Source organism: Bubalus kerabau, chromosome 11 (assembly GCF_029407905.1).
Source record: "Bubalus kerabau isolate K-KA32 ecotype Philippines breed swamp buffalo chromosome 11, PCC_UOA_SB_1v2, whole genome shotgun sequence".
Taxonomy (NCBI): domain Eukaryota; kingdom Metazoa; phylum Chordata; class Mammalia; order Artiodactyla; family Bovidae; genus Bubalus; species Bubalus kerabau.
This window is the reverse complement of record NC_073634.1, coordinates 40,042,545-40,055,599: the sequence shown is the minus strand read 5'-3', so window position 1 is coordinate 40,055,599 and position 13,055 is coordinate 40,042,545. Positions and strand designations below refer to the sequence as shown.

General features: G+C 47.0%; 1 protein-coding gene across 4 annotated transcripts in view; it reads right to left on the bottom strand.

The window, feature by feature from the left end:
* Nucleotides 1-13,055, bottom strand: part of SPTBN1 (spectrin beta, non-erythrocytic 1) — a 212,922-nt gene that overhangs the window by 108,759 nt on the left and 91,108 nt on the right. Inside the window, exon 1 of one of the 4 annotated variants that reach the window (XM_055540112.1) lies at nt 5,335-5,910. The exons of the other annotated variants lie outside the window; for them this stretch is intronic. Within the exon in view, the coding sequence (XP_055396087.1) occupies nt 5,335-5,443 (109 nt within the window). The 5' untranslated portion in view covers nt 5,444-5,910. Of the gene's footprint in view, nt 1-5,334; nt 5,911-13,055 lie in introns of those variants that run through there. 4 annotated transcript variants of the gene reach the window in all.

Here is a 13,055-nt window from a genome sequence, read left to right as displayed (position 1 = left end):
GCCTGGAAAATCCCATGGACAGAGGAGCCTGGTAGGCTGCAGTCCATGAGGTCGCTAAGAGTCGAACACGACTGAGCAACTTCACTTTCATGCATTGGAGAAGGAAATGGCAACGTACTCCAGTGTTCTTGCCTGGAGAATCCCAGGGACGGGGGAGCCTGGTGGGCTGCCATCTATGGGGTCTCACAGAGTTGGACACGACTGAAGTGACTTAGCAGCAGCAGCATGGTCCTACAGGAGGAGACTGAACTTGGGAGTCAGAAAACCTGGATTCTATGTAAAGCAATTATACTCCAATTAAAAAATAAACAGAAAACCTGGATTCTGGGAAAGGCAGCGTCATACTGGTTGATTAACCCATTATCAGTTTCTTTATAAAAAGGAAGAGAATACCCCACAGGATTATTATTAGTACCAAGGAAATGCCCACTTCTTTAGAACAAAGTACTAGATCCCATGCTGGGCACTCTGAATAATCTCATTTAGTTAATTAAGGAAGATGGTACATATTAAAGTGCTATAAACATTAATAATTAGCAGCAGTAGCACATCACTCAAAAGGATTCAAATTTACAAATCTGTTAGGAACTTCTAAATTTTAAGCTGAAACTCTGGCAAACTGGTGAAAATAATTTTAACTGATGACTTGTCCCACATAGTTATCTGGGCTTAGAAAATTTATAGTATTATAGTACAGTATTCGAAGGTATCCAGACCAAAACCCCAATCTTTTACGCTTTCGGTAAACACAGAATGTTCTTATAAATCTTTGCTGCTCCCCACCCACCCCGCCAACCAGGGTTATCATTTGATCAGGGTTATCATTTGTCACCAACTCTTTCCACTGTCACTATGGGAAGTATTTGAAGGCTATTACTTTATATCTAAGAAATTAAAAGTTTTCTTCATGACAAGCAGGTGTAAACCTAGCAATCATCTCTCTATAAGCTTTATGAAATTATACAAGACAGACAAACATCTAGGTACCATAACGGGAAAAGTTCTTTTTAAAAACTTAAGAATGCATTTTCCTCATGACCCTTGGGTATAAAACCAGCAATATTCTTTCCCTAGCAGTTTAGAAATCAACACCAAAAGATGAAGAAATTCAAGGAGGCAACCCTGAGATAGCATGTAATAAACTTGAGAGTAACGCATTTCAATGGCCTGCAACTCCCTCTACATCCCACTACGTCCCAAAGAAGACAGGTGGAGAATTTCTCCATTTCTCCTTCTAAACAGTTGGGAAAATTCACGGAACCAAGACAGCTAAGAGAAAATACCTTCTCCAGAAACATCAGGCGCTGGACATCAGGGTCAGGATGCAAAGAAGGCAGGAAAAAGTTCATTTTGATGTTTTTCAATTAGATTCTGTCTTCATTACAACTCCACAGCTAGAACTGATAGGATCAGTGCTCTGAGGGGGCAGGCAGGTAGGAAGAAGAGGGAAGCACTTCACAAGGTCACCTTGTCTCTTCTTTTTGCATAAATTAAGTATTAATTTATCTAAGTATCTAGAAGTCTGGGAGGAGAAAGTTCGAGAATAACAATATGCAGCCTGAGCTTACTTCGGGCCTGGGACCTGGAACAAGCAATTTCACTCTATCTTTAAAACCTCAGAGGGATGGGCAATATAGGGATAAGGGATGAAGGCTACAAGGATATATTGTAACCACAGAAAACAGAACCAATATTTCACAGTAATTATAACTGGAGTACAACCTTTAAAAATTGCAAATCACTACACTATACACACTTGTAACTTATATACTGGGGTTCCCAGGTGGCTCAGCTGGTAAAGAATCTGCCTACAATGCGGGAGACCTGGGTTCGATCCCTGGGTTGGGAAGATCCCCTGGAGAAGGGAAAGGCTACCCACTCCAGTATTCTGGCCTGGAGAATTCCATGGACTATACAGTCCATGGGGTCGCAAAGAGTCGGACACGACTGAGTGACTTATACTGTACATCAACTATACCTCAATTTTTAAAAAACCTTACAGGTATGCACACAAGATGAGATATAGACAAAGCTCCTACTAACACATCTGATGCATGGTGAGCACTCCATGAAATCTTTTTCCAACCAACTCATCAGAGGAGACAGGAGAAGCTTACTGGAATAAAACAGTGTAAGCACAGTCTTAAAAAACAAAACGGTAGGAAGGGTTTCTATTGGTAAAATGGAAGGACGGGGCCTTTGAGGCAGAAGGTAGACAATGAAGGCAAAACCCAGGGCTGGGTTTCATGAAGAGTTGCAGGCTGCCCACCTGGGAAGATTTATTCGGTAGGAATGTAAGAGCTGGTATAGGAATTTCGTGGTCTGCGGCCATTTGGAGGAAGGTCCTGAATGCCAGGCTAAGGAGCCTGGAATTTAATTTATGCAAGAGGCAGACGAGACAGGTTCTGAGTAGGGGAGGAGCAGGAGTATCCAGCTGATAAGAAGGGAAGCTAGCTGATGTGAAACTGGAGAAAAGGTATCATCATGAACTTCTCTGTTACTATGAACACGTTTTTAAAAACATGTGAGGTTGAGTTTTGTTGTGTTTCAGCAGTCCTCTCTTACTTAACAAAGAAAAACAAAACAACAAATCCAACTGTATAAGCTACATGAACAGATTCTGAGTAAGGTGATAACTTGATCTTACAGGTGAAAAATTCGAAAGAGATCTCAGTGTGCAGGGGTGTGCCTGTCAGGTGTGTGCTGGGTGTTGGTGGTTAACATTTGAAGCCATTACAGGTGGAAAGTCCTACCTTTGTCAGGAGCATCAGTATGAAAGAGATCTCAGTCCCTTAAGTCAGTGAGGTTTTGTTTCTGATTGTACTTATTTACTTATGATAAATGTCTATGAACTATTTTATCTAAAAGACCAGGCTCATTTTATAACATTGTATTTCCCTATGCGACAACATCAAAAGTCAGTCCCTCCTGAGATTTTTAGGATCCAGTGTGAAAATATTTGAAATCAACAAAAATGCAGAAATATCTCCTACAAAATCACAGTACTCTCAGGTATAGATGCTAAATGAATAAGTTAGTACAAGAGGCACTGGAAAAAAAAATCAATACTGATTCAGAGGCACTGTTTGCTAGTATTGGGTTGGAAGTACTAGGAAGGATTAAAAAGAGGGAAAAGGTTGCTTAATAGGCATGTACAAAATTAAATCAGCAGACAAAATCTATATGTTATCAAAGATATGATGATAGGAAGAACTACAAATACTAAAAAACTAGTAATATACACCACACAGGGGAAGCAGGTGGGATGGGGAAAAGTTTTATCAAAAAAATTCCTCAAGGTGCTTCAAATGCAATCTATCCCATTTGGAACGAAGGACAATGCCAACTGTTTGTAATTCTCCTGGGATTCACCACACTTGGGAGTTAATTCACCCTTTCTCAGTTCCTCAACATGGGTTATAGAAATACCAATACTAAACTTGTGCAACTTCTAAACCACGATGTTTAGAAATAAGAAAGCTATCTGGAACTAAATGAGGGGACAAAGGTCATTTTTTTTTTAAAAATCACCACACAAAATGTGAAGCTCATCCCTTTTGAAGGAATTTCCTTGGGAAACACTTATGAGATAAACTATCAAAGGGACACACTGATTTTTTTTTTTTTTTTTGAACTTTAAATTTTACTTTTCCAGAGAGGACAGTTTAAGACATTTCCTGTGTGTTAGCTCCACCCTTCTCAGAGAGCAGTTTTACAACCGTCCTCAAACCTTTCAGAATAACAGTCTTTTGTTATGGGTGGCCCTGTGGGCACACTCCTCCCCACAACTTTGTATATTTTCACCTTGGTTCTGTATTTCTCCAGAGACTACAGGAGAGTGTTGACTGGACCTTAGCAACAGGTTTTCAAGTTGAGGACAGCCTGTGGTGTTTTCTCCTGGGCAGTGTGATACAATGAAGCGGGGAGAAAGGGTCATTTGAAGAAGAGGTGCATTCTGAATTCTCAGAACCTCAAACTTCACACTGGGGCCTTTGATCACACACCCAGAAGATAACAGACCCACCCAACTCCTCCAGTTTCCACCTACAAGTTCCAGCTCCGGCCTCGCTAAATTTGCACCGAAAAGCAAATTCTACCTTCGAAGAGTTGGAGTGAAAGGAGGCAAAGACCCACAACTGTTCCCTAGGGGGGATGGAGCTTCCTCTTAGCTAACTGCGGGAGGAATGCAGTGTTTAAAATCACGTCCTGTTCTGCCTCTTGTTTTCCAGAAGAGTGTCATTACTGTCAACTATTTCACAAGACAAATAAACCTGTGAATGAAATATATCCTCCCCCCTCTTTCCAGTGAAAACACTGGAAGACTGGGCTGCTTCCTTCCTTCCTCCTCCTCACAGGAACCACATTTGTGGCACTGAGAGGAGTTAAAATAAGAAACACAAACGAGGTCTGCAAAGGCTACTTTTCAGAGCACCAGAGTCATTTCCAGTCTATTGCTGATTCCGGGGGCTTCCTAATGGAAGGAGTTGTGTTTTCAGTTATGAATCCTTTTTCATGAATCAACTAGGAGACTCCGCCGGCCAGGCCTGCTGGCAGGGCAGGGACCGCCAAGGGCAAGGCCCACCCCAGCCACAGGCTGCAGGCCCATCACCCCCACAAAGTGCTCCCCATAAAAAAACGTGCGGTAAAAGATTCATTCAACTGTTCGAGACTAATAAAGACTCCAAGAAACCTGCAATTGATCCAACTAATCCAACCCAATAGCGCTGGAATGGCAATAACTGGTTTTCATTATAAATTACATAGCCCACTAAATTGATGGGAAGGCTCTATCCCAACACAAAACATCAAAAGAGTTAAAATTAAGCTCCGGAATCAAAACTGTAATTTACCCAAGGCTTAGGTTCAAAAAGACCACTCCCTCTTTTCCTTTGCCATTGTGCTACAGGGTGTCCAGCAGTGCACTTTACACCTTTAGGCTTCCCAGAGGTACGAGGCTGGGGACTGGGAGATACAGAAGTCCTGGAATCAAATATTTGCATACTAATAGGTCTGTTAGCATTGGTCTACTGAAATGCAAGGACAGTTAAAAAGGGAGAAAATGTGTGTGCTGTGGGCAGTAGATAACCTGACAACCGAGAGAGCCCAAAGGAAACTGGAGAGGGAGACTCCAAATGGTGGCTTCTCTGGAGTCAAGAGTGAGAAACCGTCTCCTTTAAGTAGTGCATGGGCTGCCTGCAGCCAACCAGAGGCTTTGGAGCTGGGCATGCGGCCGCCGGGCTTCAGCAGGGTCATGTACCATATGGCACAAATAAAGCTTCAGAACCCCGGAGGCACGACTCCAGGACAGGCCCGGCCTTAGAGTGCGGAGCTTACCTTGGAGCTGCTTGAATCTCCCTTCCAGCTGGTTGAAGTTGTAAGGCACCTGCCCCGTATAAGCCGGCGACAGCGGCCCGGAGATGCTAGACGTCCTCTGCAATTCCATTATGCCCAGCGTAACGCCCCGGCGGGCTGAACGGTGGAAATCCCGCTCCGGCCCCCTCCTACCCCCATTCAGCACGCAGCGGCTTCCGCAACGCCTGGCTTTCGGCCCCGGAGAAAAGGGCTGGACCTTAGGCAAGCCCCATGCCGGTGTGAAAGACCAGCAGGGTGATCTGATAGGAAGCTGGCCGCAGGAGAGTCTACCTTAGCCCGGTCACTCACGCATCCAATTCCTGTGGCTTTCCTTCCTTTTGTGGCCCTTGGCTCTAGGCTTGAAATAAATTACCGAGAAGGGGCGGGAGGGCGGAGGGAGGGAGGCCGCAAGTCCCACTTAAAATTTTTTAAAAATACGGCCAATCCTGAGCATGCCCTAGTCGCCGATCCCAGGAGGTCGCGGGCGCATCGCACACACCTCCTCCCCGCTGCCCGTGGCGGCCGCCGGTTTGTAATTTAATCAGGAGCCACTCGCCGTGCGCTGGGCGGTGATGTCACCTGATTAGCATAACAGCATTGTAGAGGAAACGCAGGCTGTACCACGAGGGGCGCGGGGGAGGCCGGCGGGCCGCGGCCCCTCACCCGTTGGCCGCCTCGGAGCCGCAGACCCCCAGGCCGGGTCCAGGACGCGCCTGCTGCGGTGGTACCTTCCCGAACAAAGCTGCTGGAATTACAATCTTTTGTTGAGAGCCTCACGTAACGGAAAAGTCTCCGATTACTATCACAGGAAAAGAAGGCGGCCCTGGAGGGTCAGGAGCCCCGCAGGTCCCCGGCCACGGCGGCTCATCCGCTAGGCAGCGTCTGAGGAGGCCACGCGGACCGCGCACCTGGGCGCTCGGCGTCTTCAGCGCGCGGGCGCCGACCACGCGGCAGTGGCACCGTGTCGGCGGGTGAAAGTAAAACAAAGTCCCTCTGGGCTCCGGGGCAGGGACACAGCAAGGGGATGGCGGGAGCGCTGTAAGTTCAGTCTCACGGAAGGATCTTCTCAGCAGGCTTCTGCTGCCAGCACGCCATGTTAAGCGGAGGGTCTCTGGGTAACACCAGCCCCATAACAGTAACGACGCAAGATTTCTGGGAGCACCGTGTTGCAAGGCATTGTGGGAGAAAGGTACACAGGTAAACACCTCCGGGATCACTGACCTGGATGATCTGAGGAACCAGTGAGGAGATAAAAGAAACCCCGCTCAAATCCTATTGTGATTTTTAAAACGAAACGTTTCAGTTTTTGAGTTCTTCAGGAATTTAAAACTCTCTTCCCTGGCTTTTCCCACCAATCTCAACCCAAAATAAAATCCTCTACATAGGAAATGTCTGTGTTAGTTACTCAGTCGTGTCCGACTCTTTGCGAACCCATGGGCTGTCGCCCCCCAGGATCCTCTGTTCATGGAATTCTCCAGACAAGAATACTTGGGTGGGTTGCCATTCCTTTCTCCAGGGGATCTTCCTGACCCTGGGATGGAACACGGGTCTCCAGCATTGCAGGCAGATTCTTTACAGTCTGAGCCACCAGGGAAGCCCCCAACATAGAACAGTGATCAAAATGTGTTCTTGGAAAATAACTGACCCTAATTACCACGCGCCCAGCCATCCCCTTTTTTAGTAACTACAGGCAGACAACAAATTACAAACTTGGGGTTTCAAGCGTGGAGCCTTGCAGCCATACTTGCTGAAGAAGGTAATTTCATTCCTAAAGGATTCCAACCTGCACTAAAGAGGTGGGCCTCCACCACAGGTTTACTTTAGTCACCAGGGCACTTGTAATTCAAGCAACTGCATCCTATTCAGGGCTAAAGTTAAAACAAATCCAGCATCCAGCTAACTGCTCAACTTGGAACAACCTCCATTCCTCCCATCCACACTGCTGGGTTTTTAATACATCCAGTGTCAACCCTCAGGGTGCTAAAGCCAGTCCCAGGATTCGAAGCTATTCCTCCTCCAAGAGGTAGAGCATTTTCTAAAGCCACTTTACTGCAGTTCAAAACACTGACAGCAAGGTGGCAAAATGTGGGATCTTGGAAGCAGCACTTGAGGAGGATTCCCAAGACTTGAGTTTCTGTCCTGGCCAAGCCGCTTAATCACTTATGACCTTAGAAGAAACCCTGGATTCTTTCTAAATCTCCACTGTCAGACAGGGATAATTAATGCCTACCCACAAGATTACTGAGGGAATGATGTGAAAATGCCCTAAAAGTGGCCATAGTATTCACAATTAGGAGTATTTGATTTTCCCCCTATGTATCACATCAAAGCTACAAAGGGCAGAACTGAAAATGTCCTCCTAACAGGCCCCTCTTCACTATTAAATATATTGGTGGTGTGGTAAGTCTCTTAAGTGTCTAGCTATGGGTACAGAAAATGGGACTGCAAAGTGCTTGCCAATTTACAACACATTTTAAATCTTTAAGCCACTTAGTGAATAGAGTATGAGTCACCCCACTCTTAGTCTCCCTTTCAGTTCCCTCTGATATAGGGAACTAGGTAAAATAAGCTTTCTAATTAGCCAGGTTACATGTGATGTGGCGGAGGGGACGGCTGGGACTATTGTAGCCACATTTGATCCTAAAGAGCAGACTTTGAACAAGCCAGGCAGAGTGAACATGTGTAAATATTAGAAAGGTTTTGAGGTTAGCAAAGGGTTAAATAACCCCCTAGGGGCAAGACGTGAAACGTGAGAATGTCTGGTGTGATGGGGCCAAGGAAGAAGAAAGGACCCAACCCTAATGGCTCACGTGACCACCTCCACCTCAGCAGGGAGGAGAATGGAAAGGCAGGCCAGAGGCGCTCAGTCTTTATTCCATGCAGTATCTCCTGGACACCAACTGTGTGCAGGGCACGCTGCCTGGTGTTTTTGGAGGCATCAGAGATGACTGGGAGAGCTGGTGGCCAAAAGAAATGAGAAAGATACGTATGCCAATAGTCCGAAACCAGAAGAACAGAAGGTGGGGTCGGCAGGGGACCTACTAGAGTTCAGAAGACAAGGGCACACCTGCCTAGGGAGGCGGGAACGAACAACTCCAGGAGAGACAGGCATCTGGCCAGAACGTGGAGCACAGGCAGACCCTCTACAGAATGAGATGAGGGGGAAGCCCCTCTCCTAGTTGGGGGCGGGGAGCAGCCCAAGTAAAAGACCGGGACTGCACTGAAGGAACTGTACCAGCGGGGGATAGGGCAAGAGAGAAGCCAAAAGAGTCAGGTTTGGAACCACAGAAATTTGTGAACCAGACGTGGACAGGGTCTGGGTTGGGCTATAGGGATGATTAATTGGCAGGGTAGGGTAGGTAGAATTAATAGAAAGCAGAGAGACCAAAGGCAGCAAGGTCACTTAGGTGTTCACTGCAGTTGTCCAGGTCAAAAGGCTAGTTAGCATGTGGCAATAGAAGCAGAAAGGAATGGGCTGATGCAAGAGTTAATCCACAGGACTTTGGTAACCAACTCGAGTCCTATAGGACTTCAAAGTCTTTGGGAGGTTCAAAGGTCAGGGCTGAACTTCAGACTCTGGGGATTTTAGAGATGGCCATGGTGTGCAGGGTGGGTTGAACACTTCCTTCCAGACAGGCTGCAGCTCCATGGGGTGATATGTCCAGATGTGGTCAGGGACGTGGAAACAGAGCTCAAGGCTGAAGATAAAGTCCACGTACAGGGTCAGAGTGGAGACTGCAGTAGCTGAGGTCTAGGAAAAGGCATAATAGGCAAGTAGCCGAGCAGGGAGTTGTGGGGAAAGGTGGTGTCTGGGAGGAAGGAGAAACAACAGTGGAGATACCAAGGGAGTCAGAGAGGGGAAGAGATACTCAAGCAGGACAGGTGGCAGACGGATGGCAGCACGTGCTGCAGAAAGAGCAAGGAACAGGTGGTCCAGTGTGTGAATTAGGTCACGGGGATAATACGAGCTGAAGCGAGACCACGGGGAGTTGGAGAACAAGAGGGAAGATGGAGGACAAGAAGGTAGCTATGGTGAAGTCAAGATGAGGGAAGAGAGCTTCAGGACTAGGAAAGGGTTCTAGGCCCGGTCTGGCTGGCATGTCCTTTGCTTCAGCCTCAAGCTGGTGCAAGCAGGAAAAAGCCGATGGGAAACGGCTCACAGGTGTGGACAGGCTGTCTTAGCCAAGAGGGGGCTCCCTTACCTTCAGAGGCCAGAGGGCTAGAGACATTCTGAGGAGGAAAGGAAGAATTTAAAGGAGCTTGCCCATCTCTAAGGCTCTTTAAGGTGGCTCAGATGGTAAAGACTCTGCCTGCTACATGGAAGACCTGGGTTTGATCCCTGGGTCAGGAAGATCCCCTGGAGAAGGGAATGGCTACCCACTCCAGCATTCCTGCCTGGAAAATCCCATGCACAGAGGAGACTGGCCAGCTACAGTCCGTGGTGTCGCAGAGAGTCAGACACGACTGAGCGACTTCACTTTCACTCTTTGCCCAACTCTAACTTGATAAAGCAAGAAATCAAGGGTCCAAGTCACAGTTTTATTTATAGTGACCTATGAAAAAGAATCCTGAGGACACATATGGCAGAACCATGCAGCATGTGAATGGGAACATCAGATGGGGTCAGGAACATCAGGGGTCAAAATGCTCAACAGTTAAGCTGCCCACAGAAACAGCCCCTGCCAATCCCCGCCGATCTTCTCTAACTTAAAAAATTACTGTCCCTCCCCCATGCCAAGGATATCAACACACGTGGCCAGCCCTGAGGACTGGTTGTGCCTGCCTTCAGGTTGCATCAAGATTTCAAGGTGTGAGAATTCCCTGGTGGTCGGAGAAGGCAATGGCAACCCACTCCAGTACTCTTGCCTGGAAAATCCCATGGACGGAGGAGCCTGGTAGGTTGCAGTCCATGGGGTCTCGAAGAGTCGGAGACGACTGAGCGACTTCACTTTCACCTTTCACTTTCATGCATTGGAGAAGGAAATGGCAACCCACTCCAGTGTTCTTGCCTGGAGAATCCCAGGGATGGCAGAGCCTGGTGGGCTGCCATCTATGGGGTCGCTCAGAGTCGGACACGACTGAAGTAACTTAGCAGCAGTAGCAGCAGCCAGTGATTACAATTCAGCATTTTCACTACTGAGGGCACAGGTTTGATCCCTGGTCAGGGGACTAAGATCCTGCAAGCCTTATGGCACTGCCAAGGAAAAAAAAAAAAAAACGGTTCCAAGGTGTAATGAATGGACGCAACTGGTCAAGTCAGCTATGGGACTAAAGCAACTGAAGCCCAAGTAACATGTATCTGCTATCTTTGTGATGACAGAAAGGGAAAAGCCCAGTCGCTATGGTTATCTGCAGACAGCACAAATCAGAAGTGCTAGGGTGTGGTGGAAAGACTCAAGTCCACAGACAGGTACTCAGGATCACCTCAACTCCTGAGGGTCTCCCAAGGAGCTAAGTAATTGCATGGGTGCCTTACCACCCTGGACCTTGCAATCCTCGCCCCCAAATCAAACAGGTTGGAATATATGGTCATAAAAACGCCTTCTGGTTCTAAAAGTATGAGTGATTTGGGTTCAATCTCCACATAAACTGAGTGGCCATAATAACAACAACATCAATTATAGCACCTTGTACCCTTCACATGCATCTTCTCAAGTAAGGTAGGTATGGTGTCCATTTTGCAGATAAGAGAACTAAGGTTGAGAGAGAGATAGTTGGCCCAGGGCCCACAGCTGGACAGCAGACCTACTGGTCTAGCGCTGTTTCTCTAGGTGTTCAGAGTGTAATATCAGCTAACTAATGGTGTCTGTGCTTCTCAGAAAAATCCTGTTGTTGTTTAGTTGCTAAGTCATGTTTACCTCTTTGTGACCCCATAGACTGTAGCCTGCCAGGCTCCTCTGTCCATGGGATTTCCCAGGCAAGAATACTGGAGTGGGTTGCATTTCCTCCTCTGGGAGATCTTCCTGACCCAGGGATTGAACCTGCGTCTCCTGCATTGGCAGATGGATCTTTACTGCTGAGCCATGGGGGAAGCCCTAAGACTCTTGAAATGGTATTAAGGTGAACCTAAAACCCAAGACAGCCTCCACACGCCTAGACAAAACTCGGTTTGGGTCAGGATCAGGCACATTCTCTGCTGGTTCACACCGAAGTCGCCACTTGGAGGGTCCTCTTGTTGTGAACAGGTTTTGTTTGGTCTTGTTTTTCTTCCTTTTCTCATAATTGGTGGACCTGTAACTAACATTCAGTATGATTTAGCATGGAGCATGTGAGAACACTTTGGGGGCTGAGATTAAACCTCTGGTTGTGCCAAAAGGCTTTACGTAGTCTGGGAGGTCAAAAGGGAAAAAAAAAAAAAAAAGGAATGCTTTTCCTGCATCACAGCAAGCTTGACAGGGTATAAACCACGGGGTGTTCATTTCTTGAACATCTAAACATTAGCGAGATTGAAATGTCTGGGGAGGATGGCCAAAATGCTAAGCTATGATGGGATCTGTACACATTCAAGGACTTGAAAAGCCAACCCAAAGAGCTGGGAAAGCAGTGGTAGGAACAGGGAGTGACAAAAAACAAGGTTTCACATACAAACTGTTTTGCCAAATTCACTGCCACTTTCTTCTGTGGTTTCCAGATCTGTCTTTCGTGTTCACTGCCGTCAAATCTCTTGACAGTTGGACGACCACAGCCAATTTCTCCCAAGCGTTTCTTTACAGGAAACCAAAATACTACTACAAAAATAATCCTCTTCCAAGCGTGTGGCCAGACAGACCAGCGAGCTCCCAATCATTATCGTTCTGTCTCATCTGCCTGATTCTCAGTCTGTCTTACCTCTCTGGTCCAGCCACTCCCTCCTCCAGGAGCCTCCTGCCCACCTCCTCCAGTCTTCATTCTCCTTCTATTTCCATACATAATGCCTGGAGAGCCTCCCACACAATAACTACCTATTACCGTTGCCCTTACTCCCCACAGCCTGCTCAGCAAGCAGCTGCTCTCAGGAAAGAAAAAAAAAAAAAAATCCCTTTTCTCAGTCGAAAGGGCCTCACTTAGAAGAAAACTCAACCAACCAACCAAGTATACAACCATAATCCAGCCAAAACCCCGAAACAAGAAATTATCTGAAACCTCCTCTTCCCACCACAAAGAGCAATTCTCACAAAGTCCCACTGGCAGACACATCTGTGATGCTGGCATTTCTGTGCCATCGCTCCCTGCCTGCCAGCCTCTCCAGAATGTCTCCATTTTCAGGGCCTGGGCAGCTGGAAGCAGTCAGCAGCACTTCCCCTTCCCTCACAACCCACACGACTCCGGGATCAGGGCTGAGACCACCCCAACACTTAACCCTGGAGCACCACTCACTGAGGGTCTGGGTCAGGGCTTGGAAATGCAAAGCTAGAGGAGGGAAAAGTGGTTAAAGACAGACTTGGAATCTAGGCAGCTGGCTCTGCCACTTTCTAACTGTTGTGATTCTCTGAGCCTGAAAAACTGGCACAAAAATGGTACCAACCTCACTGAGTGAGTATAATTAAGTGAGTTAAATGTTTAGAGATCTTAGTACCATCATAGCAGCTATGAGTAATAGTCTTTAAACATCTCATGGAGGAAATCTCAAAACTAATTCTGCCCCACCTCTTCACCAAGAAGGCTCCCAGCTGGAGGATGCTCCAGGTTCCATATGAAACCACTGTTCTCGGGCTGGGAATCCC